At 54.0% G+C, this 21,916-nt stretch overlaps 1 protein-coding gene across 5 annotated transcripts in view; it reads right to left on the bottom strand.

Annotated features, from left to right (window-relative positions):
- Positions 1–9,296: 9,296 nt before the first annotated feature.
- Positions 9,297–21,916, bottom strand: part of GNG7 (G protein subunit gamma 7) — a 138,356-nt gene continuing 125,736 nt past the window's right edge. For all 5 annotated transcript variants that reach the window (XM_086410282.1, XM_086410278.1, XM_086410280.1 and 2 more), the window contains 2 exons: positions 16,163–16,281; positions 9,297–12,773 (listed from right to left, as the gene is read on the bottom strand). In XM_086410282.1, the coding sequence (XP_086266408.1) occupies positions 12,648–12,773; positions 16,163–16,243 (207 nt within the window). In that variant the 5' untranslated portion in view covers positions 16,244–16,281 and the 3' untranslated portion in view covers positions 9,297–12,647. The remainder of the gene's footprint in view (positions 12,774–16,162; positions 16,282–21,916) is intronic.

Below are 21,916 nucleotides of genomic sequence, written 5' to 3'. Positions count from 1 at the left end.
GGAACCGGAGAAATGAAAGTGACACGTGCGCTGCGCCTGGTACCTGCCCGGCCGCGGGCTGAGCGCTGGGCTCCGACCGGCCCTGAGCGCGACCAAGGTCTCCACTTCACAGATGCGGAAACTGAGGCCCGCGGGCCCTCATCTGTGAGACTTGCCTGCCTGGGGCATAGGCCGTGGCTCAGTCTGGAGTGAGGGTCCCTGGCTGGAAGACCCCTTTGCCTAGGGCCATTTGGGGTCCGGACCCCCAATTGCTCGTCTCCCTCTCTTTTCCGCAGCAAGCGGGCTCAGAGAGGCCTGGTTATCCTGGCGCCACCCAACAAGTCTGGCAGTCAAGCTAGATCTGTCCACGCTGTTGGTCTCTCTCCAGTCCTGGCCCCTGCGGTGGCCAGAGGCGGTGCCCGCGTCTGAGCCCGGGCGCCCCGGCTGGCCGGCGGGGTGTGCCCACCGGCTGGCTGCCTCTGTGCTGAGGACAGGACGAATGGACTCTAAAAATAGCCTGGGAGGAGGCGAGGGCTATTTTTAGCCTACGTGGCTCGGGCCCTCCCAGTTCCCGGGTCAGCAGCCCTCGGGCCATGGCAGTGAGGGGGGTGAGGAACTCCAGTTTCCAGGATCCCTACGGCTCCTGGGCATCCCGACCCCTCTAAGTCCCTTGATCGCCCACCAGGGAAGCCTCTTCTGCGCACAGCCAGTCCTATGTGTACCGGCTGGGAAGAAATTGGACCTACAGCGGGGAAGGGGGGAGCGGGGGTGGGGTGGGGAGGGGTTGCCCGAGGCCACCTTTCTTGAAGCCCCACCCCCTTCTCGAGCTGCCCTAGCCTTTTGTTAGGCGAGGAGGCTGCTTTCTATTTTGGGAAGGTGTTGGAATAAATTCCCCGGCTAAAAATAGCCGGTTTGGGGATTCCTCCACCCAGGCTAGCCGCCCCGCCTCTCCTCCTCCTCTTCCTCCTCCTGGCTGACCCAAGGCTCGCCTGGATTTTAAAGGGCAGACGGGGACACATAGCCCGCAGGAATGTGTGTGTGTGTGTGTGTGTGTGTGTGTGTGTGTGTGTGTGTGTGTGTGTGTGTTGGGGGGAGGGGGTCCTCCCCTGGGGCAAACCTGGATTGGAGAGGACCCTCCTTCCACACTCCGCACCCCCCTCCCGTTTCCTGGTTGTGGGGGAGGGGCCTCTCAAGGGCGTTCCCACGTTCCAGGTGAGCCAGACGTTCCGGGCTCTCGGAATCTATGACATCCCACATCTGAATTCCATCTCCAGGACAGGGTGGGGCTCCCCACACTCACCTTTCACCTCCTCTCAGGGTTGTGACGTGTCTGCTCTGCTGAGAATAGGTCTTGATCTCCACACTCTGGCAGGGGGACTTTCATGTCCCCAAGAGGAATATCTGCTTGGGGAGCGTACACCGAGGTACAGAGGACCCAGGGCAGGAGTGGGACCCATCTAAGGCTCCTTCCCTGATAGTTTTACTCTCTCCAGCTTAACCGCTGGGCAACCTTGGAGTAGTGACTTCACCTCTCTGTGCCTCAGTTGCCTCCTTCAGGAAAACAGGGTAATAACCACAATAGAGTTATTGTAAAAACGTGAGTGAAGAGATGAAAGAGCGTAGAACAGTTCTGGCAGGTGATGGAGCGGGTGGCCCCAGAAAAGATGTGGTGATGGGATGGCTGGAGCCAACAGGAACATTTTGGGTTCTGGCTGGCTCACAGTCCTTGAGGGTCTCAGGAGTGACCTCATGCTACACATCAGGAAACTGAGGCCCTGGGATCATTTCACGGGCCAAGGGTCTCATGATTGGATGATACATGGGAGTCCAGAGCCATGTCCTGATGCTCTGGGCTCTGACCTAGGCCTTATTCCAAAGCTGCCTTTTGCATTCTTCCATCTGTTCCTTTTCTCACTCAGCAAATACTTGTTGGGCATTGTAGGAGTTTCCTATTGCTACTGTAATGTCACCACAAACAACACAGATATATTCTCTTAGAGTCCTGGAGGTCAGGAGTTGGAAGTCCCTCTTACTGGACTAAAATCAAGGTTTCCGCAAGGCCAGCCACGTGTCTTCTGGAGGCTCTCAGGGAGGATCCATTTTCTTGCCTTTCTCAGCTTCTTTGCCTTTCTCAGCTTCTAGAAAGGGTCCCATCTCTCCCTTCATAGCCCTGGAACACATGCTCTTTCTATTACTTCAGGCATCATATCACCTTCTCTGAGTCACCTGCCTCTCTCTCTTTCTCTCATAAGGACCTCATGATGACTTCGGCTCCTCCAGGGAATCCAGGATCATTCCCATCTCAAAGAATCTTTAATTTAATCCCATCAGCAAAGTCTGGAAAATAGTCTGGCAATAGAATAGGACATCTTGGCAGAGAGGGGGCTTATTAAGCCTATCACAGTTATCTGTCTTTGGCCAGACTCTGCTGGGTGCTGGACAACAAGACACAAAAGCTGGCAGATGCTTGCTCTGGTGGATCACCAGGATCCATGGCAACATCCATCAGGTGGTCACAATGTTGAACACGTGATTATAAATAGGCTTGCCAGATAAAATACAAGACACCTGGTTAAATTTGGCATTATGGATAAGCAACATTTTTTTCATATAATACTAGTATATTTAATAAAGTACTTGGGACATATTTAGTGAAGGCTATGGTTTTTCCTGTGGTCATGTATGGATGTGAGAGTTGGACTGCAACCAGTCCATTCTGAAGGAGATCAGCCCTGGGATTTCTTTGGAAGGAATGATGCTAAAGCTGAAACTCCAGTACTTTGGCCACCTCATGCGAAGAGTTGACTCATTGGAAAAGACTCTGATGCTGGGAGGGATTGGGGGCAAGAGGAGAAGGGGACGACAGAGGATGAGATGGCTGGATGGCATCACTGACTCGATGGACGTGAGTCTGAGTGAACTCCGGGAGTTGGTGATGGACAGGGAAGCCTGGCGTGCTGCGATTCATGGGGTCGCAAAGAGTCGGACACGACTAAGCGACTGATCTGATCTGATCTGATCTGGGACATACTTACAGGTAAAATAATTTTTTAAAAAGTATATATGTATTTCTCATTTAATATCTGACTCATAAAAAAATAACTATAGTACTCTGATGGGTGATTAGACCACAAGTTATAACTTGGCAGGGAAGGGTCTTAAGGCTAACAAATAATCCAATACGTGTGTTAGAATGACAGTGACCTGGGTGTGGAGAAAGAGACCAGGTACAGACGCAAGTTTCGCACCCAGGAGCTCACTTACTGTAAGAGGTTTCTTAGAGCACTGCCCAGCCTCGGGGTGGGTGGGCCCTGTGCGAAGCTCCGACCCTTGAGCCTGTACAGGCGCGTCCTCGCTGAGAGGCTTGGCCAATCAGAAGGCGAGTCTTAAGGTCAGGGTCTGAGGATGCGCGTGCCCCCTAACTCTGGTTTGTTCTGCGCAGCCTCCAAGGGGTGGGACCTGGAGGGAGGTGGGGTTTCGCTCTGGCTTGCCGCGAAATTGGCCCTGGCAGTGGAGGGGAGCAAGGGCTGCTGGAGCCTGGGGCGGTGGACGCCCGCAAAGGCCCCTCCTAGGCCTCAGGCCGGAGGGCTCGGCCCCTCAGGCCGGTCGGCGGTCCCCTAGGCCCAGGAAGCAGGGCGAAGGCAAAGCGCCCCTTCTGAGAAGAGGCCGGGTCCTCCTATGCGGCTGCCCATCTTCGGAGAAATGGGCAGGAAATGGAGAGGAAGTGGCGGTGGGCCAGGGGGGCCTAGGTGCTGGGATGGAAGGAGGCGCTGCCTAAACTCACCCTCCCTGACTTTCCCCCTCGATCACGGCGGCCATGACAGCGGGCGATCTCCTATGTTTATTTTTTACTTTTCCTGTGGTGCTGAGTGATACTTGCAGGCCTCTTGAGGGGAGTCTGGCAGGGGAGATAAGGCCCAAGAACAGAGAAGTGCCCCGGGGCTTAAAAGAGACAGTGATCACGTAGTTGATACCGACCTGGGTCCTGGGACTCTGGTCAATAGAAATTGATAAGAGGCCAGAGGAGGAATTCAGGCAAGGCTTTATTGAGACTTGTGCGGCAGCCCCAGGCAGGGAGAATAAGTAGCAGTTCCTTTGCAGGATCCCCGAGGGGGTGAACTGGTCCTTCAAATGGGGTGAAGGTAGGGGTGGATGCAGGAGGTGTGACTTAGGTGGCCTGTCCACCCCCGTGGTGGTGCTGTGTGCAGGGATCCTGAACAGGACCCCCTTTTCTCTAGCACCTCAGAAGTGGCAGTTGCGTTTTGGCCTTTTTGTACTTTTTTGTTCCTAATTTTCCCAGCTGCACATGTGTACAGTTAATTTTTAGTCCGTTGTAGTTTCTCTGTCTTGTGTTGCTATAGGAGACAGTTTTCCAGGTTCAAATCACAGATCCCTGCCTGTCTCGTTTGTCCCACAAGCCAGTGGGATGTCAAGGGCATTACAGCATCTTAAACTGTCAGCCAGAAGTTCAATGTGTTGGAGGCTTACTATGTACACCTATTAAATATCTTCATAACAACCTCCATGCTATTAATTATCCTCATTTTTCAGGCAGGGAAATGGAGACTCAGAGAATTGAGCTGCTGAAGTCCTGCATCTAACCTTGTGGTAGAACCTGCCCTGCTTGTTTGTTTTTCATCTCAGGGCACTGCCTCTGGTTGGGCTGCTCTCCGAGGCCGTGCAGACCCATTGCCCAGCTGTGCCCCTGTCCCCACCCTCCCGAACAGTCACTACAGTTACAGGAAGATACTGGGTTCCAGGATCTTGGGCCCTCCGGATCTGAGGTTCCTTCTGAAGTCACAGAACCGCCAGGAGTCCACAGAGGGAATGTCTCAAAGTGTGCTGGCCAGGAAGGAGACCAGACACGAAGGGCAGTTCCTCTCTGCTCCAAAGGTGGCCGGGAGGAGGCTGGCAGAAGGTCAAGGGAAACAGGAGTGTTGGGGGAAGGGGGGCTTCCACTACTTCCTCCCAGTGGAAGGATGATGCTGGGAGAGCAGTTGCTTGACCCAAGGCTCAAGCTTTGTCTTTCTTTCACCCCTAAGCCTTGCACCAGATGAGGGACTGCAATTCTGACCCCAGGTTGCAATTCTGACCCCAGACAGTGTGCCCAGACTATCCTGTGAAACTTTGAGCCCCTGGTCTGAGAATTCCTCTTCTCTGGGGCAGCTGCACGTGGCTTTGAGCACGGGGACGTGAGTGTTTGCCAGACTCATCTAGATTCTCCTGATAACATGGAGAGTGGGTTGGGGGCTGTGAATGCAGAGTTTTCCCCCTAATGTTCTGTCGAGTGGAAACTCCCCCTTCTGCTTATAGCTCATCTCCTACTTAGGACTGGAGGCTCTTGAAGAGGGTGTGTCACACGTACTTGTGCTCAATTTGTGGTAATACGTTTTCTTTATAATAGGCGAGTTAACAGGCATCACTGAGACTGACTATGGAAACCGAATGTATAAGAAAGACGGGACCCTAAACACCTGCTGGTTGGCCCAGCCGCCACACCACCACTTCGCTTAGGTGCGAGACGCAGACTGCGTTCTGACCACGGGGAAAATACCTTTGTCCGCCGTGGCTTTGGAATTCTTCCCAGAGTGATAAATTCTAGTGAGAAAGAGCCCTACGTTCTTAGGGCTGGCTCTCCAGTGAGGCCTTGCATCATTCTTTCCACTGTAAACTGTGCGGCTGGCTTCTCCTGATCAGCCACACGTGTACCGCAGAAAGGGCTGGGCCTGACGTGGCCACCCAGGGGCATCACCCTCGTCCTGGAGATTTTGCTGCCGCCTCCAAAGGCCCCAGTCATGTGGGATGCTGGTCCCTCATCTCTTGGGCACTCTGGGTGGGGAGACTGCATCCTGAGCCACCTCATTGGCTGCCTGGGCTCTAGCACAGACCACTCAGCAGGGCTGGGAACCGGCGAGGGGCCGGGCTTCGGAGGCGGGACCACCTCAGGGGGAGGGGCTTGAGGCTGGCCGCGAGTCAAAGGCGGAAGTGCAGATAAACAGGATTCGAGTCATCGTTTAGATAAGCACTTTTGCTTCTGCACCACAACCTTCTGGAAGGCTTGCTTACACTTTCCTGAGCACAAAAACAAACTTTCTAATCATAAGTAACATGCGTGCGACGTGAAGTCTGGCTGGTAGGACTTGTTATCTTTCTCTCATTGATGTCAACCAGTTTCCAAAAGTCTCTCTTAAGTAGAGGTTACTGGTTCATGCATAGAATGTTGGATGTGAAAACTCAAGAGGGATGGGGCTGTGGGGCAGGTGGGCATGGAGATGTGCTGCCTGCAGCCCTTCAAGGAGAAAGGGACGAGTTACCCTGGCTTCTGGAGTGTTGTCAGTGGACACCCTTCAGCTGTCAGCTCCTTTAGGAGATGCAGAGAGCTGCCCGGCCCCAGGTCCCTGCGTCCTGGAGGCAGCCTGTCCAATGGCTGATCCAGATGGAGCTAGAGAGGCCTGCCTTTGGGTTCAACAGAGGAGTTTCTGCAAGACTGTCCTAGCTCCAGGGCTCCTCTGGAGTAGCCTGAGGCCCCCTCCTTTCTCCTCCACATGTGGTGACCCCAGAAGTCCTTTCTAATAAGCACTGTGAACACAAGGTAGACTGTTTCCATGAGAACCCAACCTGCCCCTGTAACACAGGGACAACTGTGCATGCATATGTGTGTGTGTGTGTGTGTGTGTGTGTGTATGTGTGTGTGCATGAACTTGACATTATGGAAATGGTGAAAACAGACACAGAAAACAGACTTGTGGTTGCCAAGGGGGAGGTGGTGGAGGGAAGGACAGATTGGGAGTTTGGGGTTAGCAGAGGCAAACTATTACATGTAGGATGGATAAACAGCAAGGTCTTACGGGATAGCGCAGAGAACTATATTCAGTAGCCTGTGATAAACCATAATGGAAAAGAATATTAAAAAAGAACATATATGTGTGTGTGTCTCTGTGTGTGTATAGATGGAGCTAGTGATAAAGAGCCCACCTGCCAATGCAGGAGACAGAAGATCCCCTAGAGAACTTCTCATGGCAACTCACTGGAGTAGTCTTGACCTGGACAATCCCAAGGACAGAGGAGCCTGGTGGGCTACAGTCCATGGGGTCACACAGAGTCAGACACAACTGAAGCAACTTAGCACACACATAACTGAATCACTTTGCTGTACAGCAGAATTAACACATTGTAAGTCAACTACAACAAAGTTTTTAAAAACTTGTACAGTTCAGGGAACCTTACTCAGTGCACTGTGGTGACCTAAATGGGAGGGAAATCCAAAAAAGGGGATATGTATATGTATAGCTGATTCACTTTGCTATATAGTAGAAACCAACACAGCATTGTAAAGTGACTATACTCCAATACAAATTAATTTTAAAAATAATTTAAAAATTAATTAAAAATTTTAAAATTAATTTAAAAATAAAAAAATTTACTTTATTTTCTTACTTGACAAAAAAATGTTGAAAGAATAATAGCACTCGTCTTCCAGAACTATCACAGGATCTTGACAGCCCCTAAGGTTCTTTTGACATTTTGAGCTAGTGTTATCAGTGTGAGTTTCATCTCGGTTGTGGCTTGTGCCTCTTATCATGAAGAAACCCTAAAGGTCTCACTTGATGTTTTTGGTCTTGCTCTCAGCTCTGAAAAACTAAGCGTCCATAGTTAGAGTGACTTGCCCAAGCTTCCCAGGAGGCCAAGCAGGTTCCACTTGTTGAGGTTTTTCAATGTATCAAAAAGACGAAGAGGAAGAAATGTAAAAACGGGGTGAAGAAATTGTATAAGAGAAAAATGTAGAAAAATTGGAATACACGATTCAAGAAGTGATGAGAGGATTCATAGATACAGCAGACATAGGAATTCACTGAACTATGGTCAGGTGACTGGCAGCAGATTTAAAATTGAGTGATAGATCTGGTCTTCTTTTTTTAAAATATTTATTTATTTGGCTACACCGGGTCTTGGTTGTAGCACACGGGATCGTTTAGCTGTGGCTTGTGAACTCTTAGTTGCAGCATGCGGGATCTAGTTCCCTGACCAGGGATGGAACCTGGGCCCCCTGAACTGGGAGCTCAGAGTCTTAACCACTGGACCAGCAGGGAAGTCCCAGATCTGGTCTTTCAGTCCCATCAGTTGGTGCCTCTCACGTCCAGTTTCTTTTGACTAGAGCATCAGGGTCTCAAGAGGCTCTAAGGCCAGTTACACTGGTGGATGTAGGGTCTGGCACCTTAATTCTGTGTTCTTGCCTCCATATTCATGTCCCATTCTGTACTACTCAGTGTTTTGTGTTGATAAATCAAAAGAACAAATAAGTATGATGTGTTTGAATGAACCTTGTGTTATGGACCTGGCTATGGAGACTGCCATGACGATGTGATGGTTCTATCCCTGAACATCTGAGTTAAGATGAGCCCTGGTGGTCCAGAGGTTAAGACTCTGAACTTTGGGGCTTCCCTGGTTAAGCAGGGACACCAGTTCGATCCTTGGTCTGGGAGGATCCTACATGCCGAAGAGCTACTAAGCACGAGTGGTGCAACTACTGAGCCTGTGCTCTAGAGACGATGAGCCGGAACTAGTGAGCCCACATGCTGCAACTACCGAAGCTGGCACGCTGGAGCCTGTGCTCTACAGTAAGAGCAGCCACTGCAGTGAGAAGCCCATACACTGCGATGAAGAGCAGCCCCTACTCACCACAGCTAGGGAAAGCCCGCACGCGGCAACAAATACCCACCACAGTTAAAAAAACCCCTCTTCTTCCTGGGAGTCTGGGTGATGGAGAGCAGGAAGGGGCCAGATTAAGATTTTCCCGGGCTCCAAGTTCTCATAGGAGCATGGTGCTTTCCCACGACCCTCAAACCTTGGGACCCATGGCTTACATGTGCCAGAACTTCAGATAGCTTCCCTCTGAATTCTCTAACTGAATTCTCTAACTGGCTTCCCTGGTGGCTCAGTGGTAAGCAATCCACCTGCCAGTACAGGAGGTGCGGGTTTGATTCCTGAGTTGGGAAGATCCCCTGGAGAAGGGAATGGCTACCCACTCCAGTAATTCTTGCCTGGGAAATTCCATGGACTGGGGAGCCTGGTGGGTTACAGTCTATGGGGTCACAAGAGTCGGACATGATTTAGTGACTAAACACCACAGTACATTCTCTAACCAGAGATCAGAAACTGAAGGTGACTTGTCTGCCTCTTGGTGTGGGGGGAAGAGGAGGAGTTGGGGTGGCAGGGCAGCCATCACCACTGTCACCACTGTGGAAGCCAAGCCCGCACACCCCTCCCGGTCCCCGTGAGAAGTAGCCAGGGAGCCAAGGAAGGGCCGGAGGCGGGAGGAAAGGAGCAGTGAGCCTTTTTATTGTGGATTAATTCACTCGGTAGTAACAATTCCACACAATATTAAAACACTGCAGGAAAGTGGGTGTGGCACACCTGGAATTTTCTTTTTTTAATCAGAAATAAAAACCACTGGACATCCACACACAGATGGGGTAGAACCTGCTAGAACCACAGATTGCTTCTGAGAACCTGGTGACCAGTCTTTACAACATTTGGCAATAGTCTCCAGGGACGGGGGCAGGTGGGGGGGGAAGTGGGCGGGGTGTCGATGTATGGCTTTTCAGGGGACCCAGCCGCAAGCTCTTGAAGGACAAGCGACCTGTGGTGGCCTCCCCATGGCCCCGAAACTGCCCCTGATCACTCAGGCTCGGGGCGGAGGTCTAATGACTGTTTCCTGCCCACCTGGGGGCTGGAGCTGCATGAGCTGCCTGGAGGCCCAGTGACTACCAGACAAGGCAGTCAGGACATCAGAGAAAGAAAAAGCACCTTCTGCACTTCCATGGGGCTGGAGGTCACAACCAAGTTACTTCGTTCTGGGCCTAGGGGTCGCCTTTGGGGAGGATGGGGCAGGGGCATGGAATGGGGGCTGGGCCAGGCCCAGGGAAGCACTGCAGGCTCCAGAGAGGAGACTCAGCCATTGCCCAGCACCGCCGTGTGTGTGTGTGTGTGTGTGTGTGTGTGTGTGTGTGTGTGTGTGTGTGTGTGTGTGTGTGTGTGTGTGTGTGTGTGTGTGTGTGTGTGTGTGTGTGTGTGTGTGTGTGTGTGTGTGTGTGTGTGTGTGTGTGTGTGTGTGTGTGTGTGTGTGTGTGTGTGTGTGTGTGTGTCCCTAATTCCCTCGGGACGTGGCTGAGAGGCACTGGCCTTGTGGGGCTCTTACAGTCTCCAAGACACCCTGAAAGCCGTGTTTTCCTGCTGACATGCATGCCAGAAAAGCACAAGCAGAACAGCGTCCTGTGTGCCCCGATGCTCCAGGCCTACCCTAGGGACTCTGATGTTGAAGAGGAAAAATAAAAAAGGGAAAAAGCGCTTTTTCCTCTGCTGGAAGGAAGTCCACAGCAGAGTTCCTGCTGCCGCCTTCTCCCGAGCTCAGAGGCTGTGGGTGGGTACCTGGGAGGCAGCTGGGCAGGTGTGGCCATGGGGTGGGGGCACAGTGGTCCCCATGCTCTCTGGGCCTCAGTTTACCCAGACCACTGAATCCCTGGGGTCTCAACCAGGGGGGAGGGTGGAAGCTCTAGCCCAGGTCTGATTTTGCTTCAGGGTTTGAGGCGGTGGGTGGCCATCGGCTGGCTGAGCCTGGAGCCAGCGATGGGGCTGCTGAATTCAGGTTCCCCCCACCCCCTCTGCCAGGGGTCCTGAGCTTTGCTTTCTGCTGGCTTCTCCAGGGTCACTTGGTGGGGACACATGATGGTGCTGGCAGGGCAGGGGCTGGAGAGAGAGGCAGGTCTGGGTCCGGGTGCTCCCAATGAGATCAGGACCACTTGTCCTCTTTGGGACCTGGCTGTGGGAGCCTGGGTCAGTGGGGGCTCGGGAAGAAGGCTGGGCGGGCGCGGACTGAGCTCTGGCTCAAGGGATTAAGGCTTCTGTCCCAGAGCAAAGGGTGACGGGTTAGCAGATGGCTCGTAGGCTGCCCTTGCTGCCCCTCTGCCCCTCAGGCTGAGCCCCGCTGTGCCATGGCTGCCCCAACCCCTACCCCTGGGGTGTGCCCAGGGTTTCTGGAATAGGCTTTGTTTCATCCTGCTGTTCTGCCAGGGGTGGGCAGGTGGGGCCTCCCCACCCTAGGCTGCAGTGTAGGGGTCAGGGGCTCGGGGGCTTTTCCCAGTCCAATTGCAGGTGCGGAGGAGCCAGGCTCCCTGAGGCCCCAGGTGCTCCCGGACCAGCCGGAGAGAGCTGGGTGCTGGGTGAGGGGAGCGTGGCCCTGGGTCTGCACTCTGGGGGTGCTGGGCATCCCACCAGCCTGTACAGCCAGGCGAGGTCTGAGCCCAGGGGCACGAGAGGAGCGGAGGCTCTGGGTCCTGCCAGCCCACGTGCCTTGTGCTGGCTGCCCAGGACCCTCGCGCTCAGCCTGAGAGCCTGACACCCCAGGCCGTAGGAGCGGGAGGCCCCTGGAGCTCAGGCCGTGGGGTCCTGGAAGCTGCAGGTGGCCCTGGCAGCTGAGGAGGGCAGGTGTGCATTCGGCCAGTCCTCCAGCCTCCTGCTCCTTGAACCGTCCATATCACAGCATAGGAAACAGCCATTGTAAAAAGCCCACCGCCCCGTCCCTCACTGGCCACTCCAGGACACTTTACAAACACCCCGGGTGGTCGGGTGTGAGTGGGAGTGGAGCACAGAGAGTGCCTCTCTGTGTCCGGGCAGAGGCTCCCATCTCCACGGTTTCTGCAGCGACTTCCAGACAAATCCCACACCTTTTCAAACCCGGAAGCACCAGGCGCCCCGGGCAGGTCTCCCCAGGTGGCATTTCTGTTGGAAAAACGGCCATGGAGATGCAGAAAGTGGAACAAAACAAAACACTGAGAAGCTAAACAGGGCCGTGGCCTCTTAACTGCCAGTGCCAGTCTCCTGCTTAAAACTAAAGAAAACACAGCTGGACGTCACAGTGACCGGGGCCACAGGCTGAAAATCCCTTTCTGGGGTGGGCGGGAGCCTCAGCGTGGCTGGAGGGTGACACAGGCCACAGGAAAGCCACGCAGTGGGGTGGCCCTGGGGGACAGTGTTTCACAGGCAGAGCTCCCCTCCTGGCCCCTACCATCCACGTGTGCATTGTTACATGACCTGGCTTTGCCTCAGATGCAGCTGATGACGCCTGATCTTAGTGGTATGGAATTACAAGGTTTTAAATGAAAAGGAGAAAAATTTCCGCAAAAGGGTGCATTATGTCCCTCCCCCCAACTCCCACCCAATGTTACTCCACTGAACAGCCTCCCACCTCCCCAGAAAAGCATCTCATCATCCACTTGGCAGAAGCCTTCCCAGCAGCCAAAGGTGTGAGACTTGCCACCTGCTTGGGCCGCCCACGCCAGTGGCGGATTCACCCACCTCCTTCCCTTCCCCGCTCCGGCCCAGTTCCGCCCCAACCACGACTCAAATGGCAGTTCAGTTTTCAGAAATTGTCACCACATCGCTGGGGCATGTCAGTTTTTCCCCGTTGGAAGTGGCGGTGAAGCCCGGCCCCTGATGGGGCTGCGATACTGGGTCTGGTAATCCATTTGAACCCAGATGGTAAATTTTACCCCATCTGGGCAGTGGTGACTGTTTGCATTTCTTTCGGAATTAAGAGTTTTCCTTAATTTGACGCCCTGGCTGGGGGAAGGGGAGCGGGGTGGAGGAGTTGAGCGAGCGAGACAACCAAGCTATAGGATAATACAAGGCTTCTTGTCCTTAAAGGGGTTCTCGGAGGCGGGGACTCCCACCAGCAGGGGGTCGTTCCGGGCGTGCTGCTCACAGTAGCTCATGAGTTCGGAGGAGGCTTTGGAGACCTGGGTATGGGCACAGGAGGAGAGAGGAAAGATGAGAAAGGGCCGAGGTTCCGTGTCCCCAGAAGCCAAAAGATGGAGACAACCCTAGTGCCCGTCACCTGAAGACACACACCGTGTCCCACACACAGGGGAGCACCACTCAGCCACAGAAAGCAGAGAAGCCCCGACACTTGGTACCACGTGGACGGACCCTGAGGACACGATGCTCAGTGAGAGACGCAGACACAGAAGGATACACAGGGTGTGACTCCACTGACAGGAAACGTGCAGAGCAGGCCAATCCAGAGACACAGAGAGTGGGTTCCTGGTTGTCAGGGGCTGGGGTACTAGGGGGACGGTGACTGTTAACAGATAGGGGGCTTCTTTTTGGGGGTGATGGAATGTTCTGAAATTAGGTGGTGGTGATGGTTACACAGCACTGTCAACACACAAAATATCATTAGTGGTCAATTTTATGTGTATTTTACTGGAATTTTAAGATTAAAGAAGCAGCTGCAGGACTGAGCCCCCTCCAGCAGAGCTTGTGTGGAGTCTGAAGGGAAGGTCAGGGGAGGGTTGGGTCTAAGTCTCCATGTCCATCCAAGAAAGGACCTGATGGGGGACAGCCCGGCTGGCAGGTGGCCCGGCATGGGGGACAGGCCCTTCAGTGGCTGATTCCTGTGCTGTCTGACCAGTGGGGTTGCCGTGGCCATGGTGAGGAAGCTGACACTTAGGACCCCCTGCATCAGGGTCCCCAGAATAGGAGGGAGGAGAGGAAGGGACTGCCCAACCGGCACTGGGGAAGCAGACCTGGGGAGAGCAGTGGCTGGTGTCCGGTGCAGGGAGGGCAGGGGTGGGGGCAGGCTGCACTGTCCAGGCTGCCCGCTCCAGCCCCGTTTTGAGTCTGGGGCGCAGGCACACCTCTGCAGCAGGGGTTCTCTGGAAAGTCTTCAGAGGAGCCTCTGCATGGGCCCTGGCTCGGATTCTATGGCTCCGCCTGGATCCCTGCAGACAGGATGCCATGTGCCTTCAGCCTCATCTCCCCGCCGCTCCCTCGGGCTGGCCCTGCGGTCCCTGGTCGCTGTCTTGGGGCCACAAAACCTCAGGAGGCACTAGGAGGGAGATGGGTCATGCCTGACTCTGCTCCTCCCCATGTTCAAAGGCTGCCAGGGAGCCCTCCCAACATCAAACGGGTGGGTGAGTCAGCGATCTCTGCCAGGGTTGGGACTGGCGGAGGAAACCACTTCAACCGGGCTGCTCTGTCTTCAGCCTTGAGGAATGCTTTGAGTGCTCAGAGTCCTGGAACATTCAGACGCCTCGTGGGGGGCCCCCAACCCCACCCGGGGGTTGCAGCGACCTCCTTCCACCTGGCTGGGCTGGAGGTGCAAAGCGCTCAAAGATCCTCCCCCTCCCACCGCAGGGCCACGGGGCGAGTGTTTGCACTGAGCAATGACAGAGGATGACGGTGCTGGGGGAGGCAAGCCGTGAACAAAAACATGGGTGATGGCTGATTTTATGTGCTCACTTGGCGCGGCCATGGGTACCTGGTTGTCTGGTCAAAGGCCAGCCTAGATGTCTCTTATTGTTGTTGTTTGGTTGCTCAGTCATGTCCAACTCTTTGAGACCCCATGGACTGTAGCCTGCCAGGCTCCTCTGTCCATGGGATTTCCCAGGCAAGAATACTGGAGTGGCTGGGATGCCATTTCCTTCTCCAGGGGAATCTTCCCAACCCAGAAATTGAACTGGGGTCTCCTGCATTGCAGGTGGATTCTTTACCAGCTGAGCTACCAGGGATGAGATGAACGTTTAAATTTAGACGAGATTAACATTTAAATTTATGGACTTTGAATAAAGCAGATGACATGCCCTAATGTGGGTGGGCCGCATCTGATCAGTTGAAGACCTTAAGGAAAAAGACTGTTTGATGGCCTTGGAACTCGAGCTGCAGCAGCTCTTCCCTGGGTCTCCAGTCCATTGTTCAGCCCTGCAGACTTCAGAACTGCCAGCTCCACGATCGCGTGACCCAGTGCTTTAAACTGCCTCTTACGCTCCCTCTCTCTCTGTAATATATCATCGTATATCTCTGACTAATGCAGTGGGCAGCTGGAGCCTGGCTAATGAGGGAGCGTAAACCACCAGTGTCTTCCAGACAGATACTCCCTGGCCCTCACCCGGCCACCTGCAAGCTGGGGTCTGTGGCAGGAGTCAGCTGCTTGGAGGCAGCCCGGCATCCTTGGCAAAGTGGACGGGTTTGGTGAGAAGATGATTTTGAAAAGTGGCAGATACCTTTCTTGTGTAAGAGGCCATGACTGGCCCATTGGTCCTTATTCTTTGAAAGGGCTGGATGTCATCCTGATGTCCACTTATGGACTTAAGATTCAGCTACATAAATACATGTATCCCTCCACACATGGGAGCATCCCTCAGCCATGAAAAGGAGAGAAGCCCTGACACTCGCTAACACATGGACAGATCCTGAGGACATGGTGCTCAGTGAGAGAAGCAGACACAGAAGGACACACAGGGTGTGACTCCACTGATGGGAAACGTGCAGAGCAGGCAGATCCACAGACACAGAGAGTGGGTTCCTGGTTGTCAGGCTGGGGAGGGGATGGGGGTAACTGCTAATGGGAACATTTCTTTTTGGGGTGATGGAATGTTCTGGAATTAGTCATGATGGTTGCACAACATTTTCAGTTCACCAAATGTCATTGAATTGTACACTTTAAAAATGGTTAACTTTATACAAATAATTAAAAAAAAAAAAAGCCTGCAAGCTGACTGCCCAATTATGCAGTATCTTATTTTGTTTTGCATGTTCCTGGTCTCTGATGGGTTAAGCATTTGTGAGGAGTAACTGCTTGTCTTTTTCTTTTTCTTTTTTTTTAGCATAAAAATCAAACATGCTTATTTCCAAAAATGCAATCCATGCAGAAGTGGCAAAAGTAAACATTGAAAGGCCCCACGTCCTCCCTTGCCCAGGGCCAGGTCTCTGACTTTTCTTTGCATCTGTCATAACAAGGGAGTGGCATAGAGCTCTGAGGATGAGGGGCCAGAAGAGAAAGTGCCTGCCTCACGTTCACCCTCTTGGAGGGGCCCCATCCGGCCTTCTTTGGGGCTATCCAGGGATGGACCCCAAGGGCTGAAGGGCTCACAACAGACCTTGAGGCCTGCCTTTGGTCTCACTGTGTTTATGAAGCACACTGGCACATCTACCATCACAACAACCCACAACCTAGCTTAATAGGTGGTGTGTCTTTCTGCTGAGACAATGGAGGCTCAGAGAGGTTAGGCAAGTGGCCCAAGGTCACACAGCAAGAGGCACAGCCAAGTGCAAACCCCCGCTGTCCTGCTAGCCTCCGTGCCCACCTTTTGCTGCTGGTGTGTCCAGCGGCCTCTCCCCTACTCACCTTAATGCGCTCGATCCCAGCTTCGATGCGGAGCTGCTCCACCAGCTTCCGAGCCTGGGCTATGTTGTTAGTGGCTGACATTGTCTGCCATCAGCTCTGGGCCCCCGTCGTCCAGAGAGCTGGGTGGGGAACAGATGGACATGAGCTGACTCTTAAAGTCCTGGGACTGCAGGTAGGGGATGGCGAGGAGGGATGCGTCCCCCTTCTGGAGCCTTCTAGGGCCCCTAGCCTGGCCACCCTGCAGTCATGATGCCTATGTCCTCTGGGTCGTGGTGGGTGCGTGCATGTCCTTCAGTCGTGTCATGTCCAACTCTTTGCAACCCCATAGACTGTAGCCTCCCATGCTCCTCTCTCCATGGGGAGTGGGTTGCCATGTTCTCCTCCAGGTGACCTTCCCAACCCAGGGATTGAACCCAGCCCTGGTGAGAGGTCTGGCCAAGGGCACCTTCTCCCACAGTCCCCTCCATGGTTGGTTGGGGTTGAGTGCTCCCCGGATGTGACCACCCAAGGGCCCCAGGAGAGCTCACAAAAGCTCCGCCTCCACTCCTGGCTGGCTCAGAATGGAGGGGCTTTGTCTGATTCCTGCACCTGCTCCTCCCCCAACATGGCTGGCACTGAGGCCGGTCATTCTCTCTGGGGGGCTGTCCTGGGCCCTGTGGGGTGTAGACCAGCCCTGTGGATGCCAAGAGCACCTCCAATGTGACAACCAGAGATGTCCCCAGACATGGCCCAGTGTCCGATGGAGGTGGAGTTGCCCAGGACTCGACCCCTGGCCCTAGATGCAGGCAGATTACATGAGCAGCCTGTACCCATGGGTCCTGAGTACCCTACTCTTCCTCTGGAGGGCCTGGGCCAGTTTCCTGCCTTCATTTGGTCATTTGTCCAGTGAATTGAATGTAATTAAATATAAAATGTCTTGGGACTTCCCTGGTGGTCCAGTGGTTAGGACTCCTAGCTTCCAATTGCAGGGGGCCTGGGTTAGATCTCTGGTCAGGGAACTAGATCCCACATGCCACAACTGAGAGTCCTCATGCTGCAACTAAATAAAAAAGATCCTGCATGCTGCAGCAAGATCGAAGAGCCCCTGTGCTGCAGCTAAAACCTGGAGCAGCCAAATATATAAATATTTTTTAAAATACCCATTTCCACCTGACTTACATCCATGTTCAATTAGTTATGAGAATGCTCTTTAGATGGGACCATGTGGTATGGAAGGCTTCCCTGGTGGCTCAGACGGTAAAGAATCTACCAGCAATGTGGGAGCCCTGGGTTCGATCCCTGGGTTGGGAACATCCCCTGGGGGAGGGCACAGCAACCCACACCAGTATTTTTGCCTGGAGAATCCCCATGGACAGAGGAGCCTGCTGGGCTACAGTCCATGGGGTTGCAAATAGTCAGATAGGACTGAGCAACTAAGCACACACACACACACGGTATGGGGCCTTTTGGGACTGGCTTTGCTTTTCCCTTGGCCTCATGATCTGGAGCCCCACCCCGGCAGCTGCGCTCATCAAGAGTCCACTCACGTGCAGGCCAAGTGGAGGTCCATGGTGTGGACCCTTCACCTGTCCAAGGATACCTGCACCAGTTTCCGGTTCTGGCCATGTCAGCACAGAGCTGCAGCAGGCATCTGTGTGCAGGCTTCGGTGTGAACATGAACCTTTATTTTTCAGAGATAAATGCTGAGGACTGCAACTGCTTGTTGACTTTTTTTTTTTTAAAACAGCACCTGTTTTCCAGAGTGGTTGCACCATTGTATGTACCCACCAGTCATGTATGAGTGATGTTAATTTATTTTTATAATTTGGTCATGCGAATTTTTTTTTCTTTTCCTTAAGGTGATTAAAAATCCTACCTATTCCATCAATCCACGTTTAGTGAGCCCTAGGATAGAGGTTCTCAACTGAGATCATCCTGTCCCCTGAGGATACTGGGTGACGTCTGGAGACATCTGTGGCCGTCAGGACCTGGGATGTTGCTCAACACTGACAGTGCCCAGGGCGGCCCCCCACAGTGGGTGACCCAGCCCCAAACGTTGACAGCGCCAAGGCTGTGGAATGGAATCTGATCCCAACTCACACTAGACAGCAGGATAAACCCTGATGGTCAGATGGTGTGAACCAGGGTGACTCCAGCGTCTGTGAGTCACCTCCCCTCCCTCCCACTCAGACATGTATTTATTTATTTGGCTCCTCTGTACACTTGCAGGATCTTAGTTCCTGGGCCAGGGCTTGAATCTGGACCCATGGCAGTGAAAGTGTAGAGTCCTAGCCACTGGACTCTGCCTGAGAATCCCCAAGGTGTGTATTTAGGTGTGAGCAGCATCTGAGGACCTCAGGGGTCACATGGTCAAGGAACCCAGTGTCCTGTGGGGTCCATGGGATCCCTAGTCCGGGGCTCTCACCCAGGGAGATCCTGTCCCCAGGAACACTGGGCAACCTCTGGGGGTGTCTGTGGTTGTCATGACTGGGGAGGGGCTTCTGGCATTGAGATCAGAGCAGAAAATGACCTAACCCCAGTGAGCGCATTGTCCGGGTTGAGGAAGCGCCCAGTGGGTCTGCATAGTATTAGTTTGATATGGAGTGGGTAGAGCCCAGGTTCAGGAACCAAAATTCATGGGTCCCAGGGAGCCACCTGGCCAGGCTGGCACTGACCCAGGCCATTCAGCAGAAGCGCGTGCTTCTGTCATGATACACGGCGCGTCTGTCTGTGTCCCAGTCAGTAGAGAGGGGCAGTTGCCGAAAAGGAAAGGCAGATTCCAGGTTTTCAAAAAATTTCCCACTGGGCAATGAAAAGGAATAGACTGGGGACTTCCCTGGTGGGCCAGTGGCCAACACTGTGCTCCCAATGCAGGGGGCCTGGGTTCGATCCTTGGTCAGGGAACTAGAGCCCACATGCTGCAACTAAAGATCCCCTGTGCTGCAACGAAGACTGAAGACCCAGAGTGTCACAAACTAAGACCCGGCACAGCCAAATAAATATTAAAGACAACAACAACAAAAGGAATGGACTGTGGAAGTGTACATCCTGGATGGCCCTCCAAGAAATCACTCAGAGTGAAAAGGGCAGCCCCCAGAGTCACATGCTGTGTGGTTCTGCATACTGAACATCTCTGAGATGTCAAGGTAGTAGAGACAAGGAGGGATTCCTGGTTTCAGGGGGGCGGCGCCCTGGGGAAGGGTCTGGGGAGACAGGTGCACACCAGGGATCCTCACTCAAGAGCCAAGTATCCAGACTGTGTGTGTGTGTGTGTGTTGCGGGGGGGAGGTTCACAGGTCTGCCAGGGTAGGGGGATGAACTGGCAAAGATCTTAATACATGCACACACGTCAAACCTCAGGAATCTGTGTCAACAGGTGATACAGGGCCTTTCTGTTGGTGATCTGATATAACCGTGTGTAAATCTATAGTGATCTCAATCCAAGTTTCCATTAAAAAAAAAATCCCTTCTGTGCTGCTGCCTGCCTACCTACCTCTCTGCCAGACATCCTGGCCCCTCTCTGGGCCAGAAAAGGCCTGAATGTGTCTGCTCCGGGCGCGCGGGGCCCACGTGTGGGCTCCCAGAGTGCTCTGATTCAGCACAGCGCTTCAAAGCGGCCACAAAACATCCAGCTCAGGGAAAACCGCCCTTGGTTCAACTTAAAAATACTGAAATTACTCAGTGCTAAATATAGACGCTGACAGAGAACAAACGGGGTGGCCCCATGGCGTGTTTTCCTTGGAAGGCTGGGGAGTACTGCTCAGCACCCACACTTGGAATGTCCACCAGGACCCTGGGAGCCCCGAACACCCTGTGGGGCCACCCCAACCATGGCCTCCCTCGTGGGCACTAAGCCCCTCAGCGCTGCTGGCTTCCTCTTCTGGACACGATGCCCTTAAGAGGTGCCCTCCAGGCTGGGTTATAACCCCGGGCACCTGGGGACGGTCACAGGGGGCTCCCTTGGGTTTTGTGTGCTTGTGTGCAGGTATGTGTGCACACATGTGTGGGTGAGTGTGTGTCTGTGTCTGTGCATGCATGCCTATGTGTCTATGAGTTTGTGTGTGCATGCATGTGTGTCAGCATGTATCCATGTGTGGGCATGAGTGGGCTGAGCGGCTGAGACCAGACGTGGCAATGTCATGGCTACATAGACAGCAGACTGAAGCCTGGTCCTGGCAGAGGCAGGGCCAGCCCAGCCTCATTGCATGCCCCCAGGGTTAGGTCAACTCCCTCGGGCAGGCACAGGCGCTGAGTCAGCCCAGGAACATTCCTCACCAGCAGCCTCTCCTCCAGAGGCACGTGATGCCCTGGGCACCTGACCTGGCTGGGCCTGCCTGGGCCCAGCGGAGCCTTGGAAGGCCCTGGACACCAGGCAGGGCCTTGGGAAGCTGCGGGGGGAGAAGGTGGGAGCGGGCCCTCTGGGAGGGAGTGAGGAGGCAGTTGGAGCTGCAGGCCGCGGTCAGGTTCCCGCCTGGGGAGAGGCCAGTTCAGGCCTGGCGAGGCTGGGGGCATGACTTGGGGGTGAGGTTTGCCTAAAAATAGAAGCTTAACAGACGCCACTGGGCCCTGGCTGGCCTCCCAGTAAAGGGCCAGGAAGTCACTGGGGTCAGGCGGGCTCCCACAGAAGCGTTGAGGGCGTGTGGTGGAGAGGCAAGGGCCGTGTGGGCCGGAGCGTCCAGGATGCTTTGTGAGCTGGGCTGATGACAGACAGAGGGTCACCCCTGAGCGCTACAGACCCCAACCCGGCTGCCAGACCCCAGTGCACATGAGGATCAACCATAGCCAGGGGAGGGCAATGATTCTCCACGGTGGGCTGTAGGATGGCTGGATGGGGGAACACCTAGTTTGAACAGGGTCACCTCAGCCCCTGCTCACACTAAGGCCGCATCACTCTCTGTGGGGATCTGTTCCGGGAGCTGTGGGGAGTAGAGCAGCCTCCCTGGCCCCTATACCCTTGATGCCAGGAGTCCCCCCTCCCCCCGAGTTGTGATGAACCACAGATGTCCCCAGACACCACCCAATGTCTCCTGGGAGCAGGATTTAAAGCTTTTGTGGAACTCTCTTATCAGAAGACTCTCTGTAGCTAAAAGATATTCTTTTAGGAAAATACAATTTTTGGGGAACTGAGATGGTTCAGCTTGAAGTGAAGTGGTACTAAGCAGAACAGAAGTTTGTTTCCAAACAGGTTTTAAATTTCTTAGCATCTGGGAATTCCCTGGCGTTCTAGTACTTGGGACTCCACGCTTTCACTGTGGAGTGGGTGGGTTCAATCCCTGGTCGAGGAACTAAGATCCCACAAGCGGTTCAGCCTGGCAACAACAGCAAAATATGAAACAAAATTTCTTAGTATCCAACAACCTGGCTGGGAGAAGTCACACAGGGTCAGAGGTTCCCTTGAACTCAACCAACAACAGAAGTGGGAGCAAGCACAGCCTTCCGGGTGGGGGTGGGGGTGGGGGTGGGGGCAGGGTGGGAGGCAGAGGTCTTGCAGAAAGAGCAGACCCTAATTCTGCCCCAGATTCCTAAGCTGTGTGGCTCTGAGCTCCAGTTAGCTCTGCTCAGGACTCAGAGCGACACCCCGTCTCAAGCGCAGGGCCTGGCCAAACTCCAGGTCCCCAAGTTCCTATTCTGGGGGTCAGGGACCCTTGAGGTTGGCAGCCATGGTGGGCCTGCCCTACAAACACAGCTGCCGGGGAGATGGGATGAGAGATAAGGTGACCTAGACCTGCTGCGCCCAGCCAACGTAGACCGGCAGGTTTGCTGGAAGCTGTTGAG

The sequence above is a fragment of the Bos grunniens genome, chromosome 7 (assembly GCF_055505025.1).
Source record: "Bos grunniens cultivar Pamir isolate PY7600 chromosome 7, Bosgru_T2T1.0, whole genome shotgun sequence".
In the NCBI taxonomy this organism is placed as follows: Eukaryota; Metazoa; Chordata; class Mammalia; order Artiodactyla; family Bovidae; genus Bos; species Bos grunniens.
The sequence above is the reverse complement of the archived record's forward strand: the minus strand, read 5'-3'. Positions and strand labels throughout refer to the sequence as shown.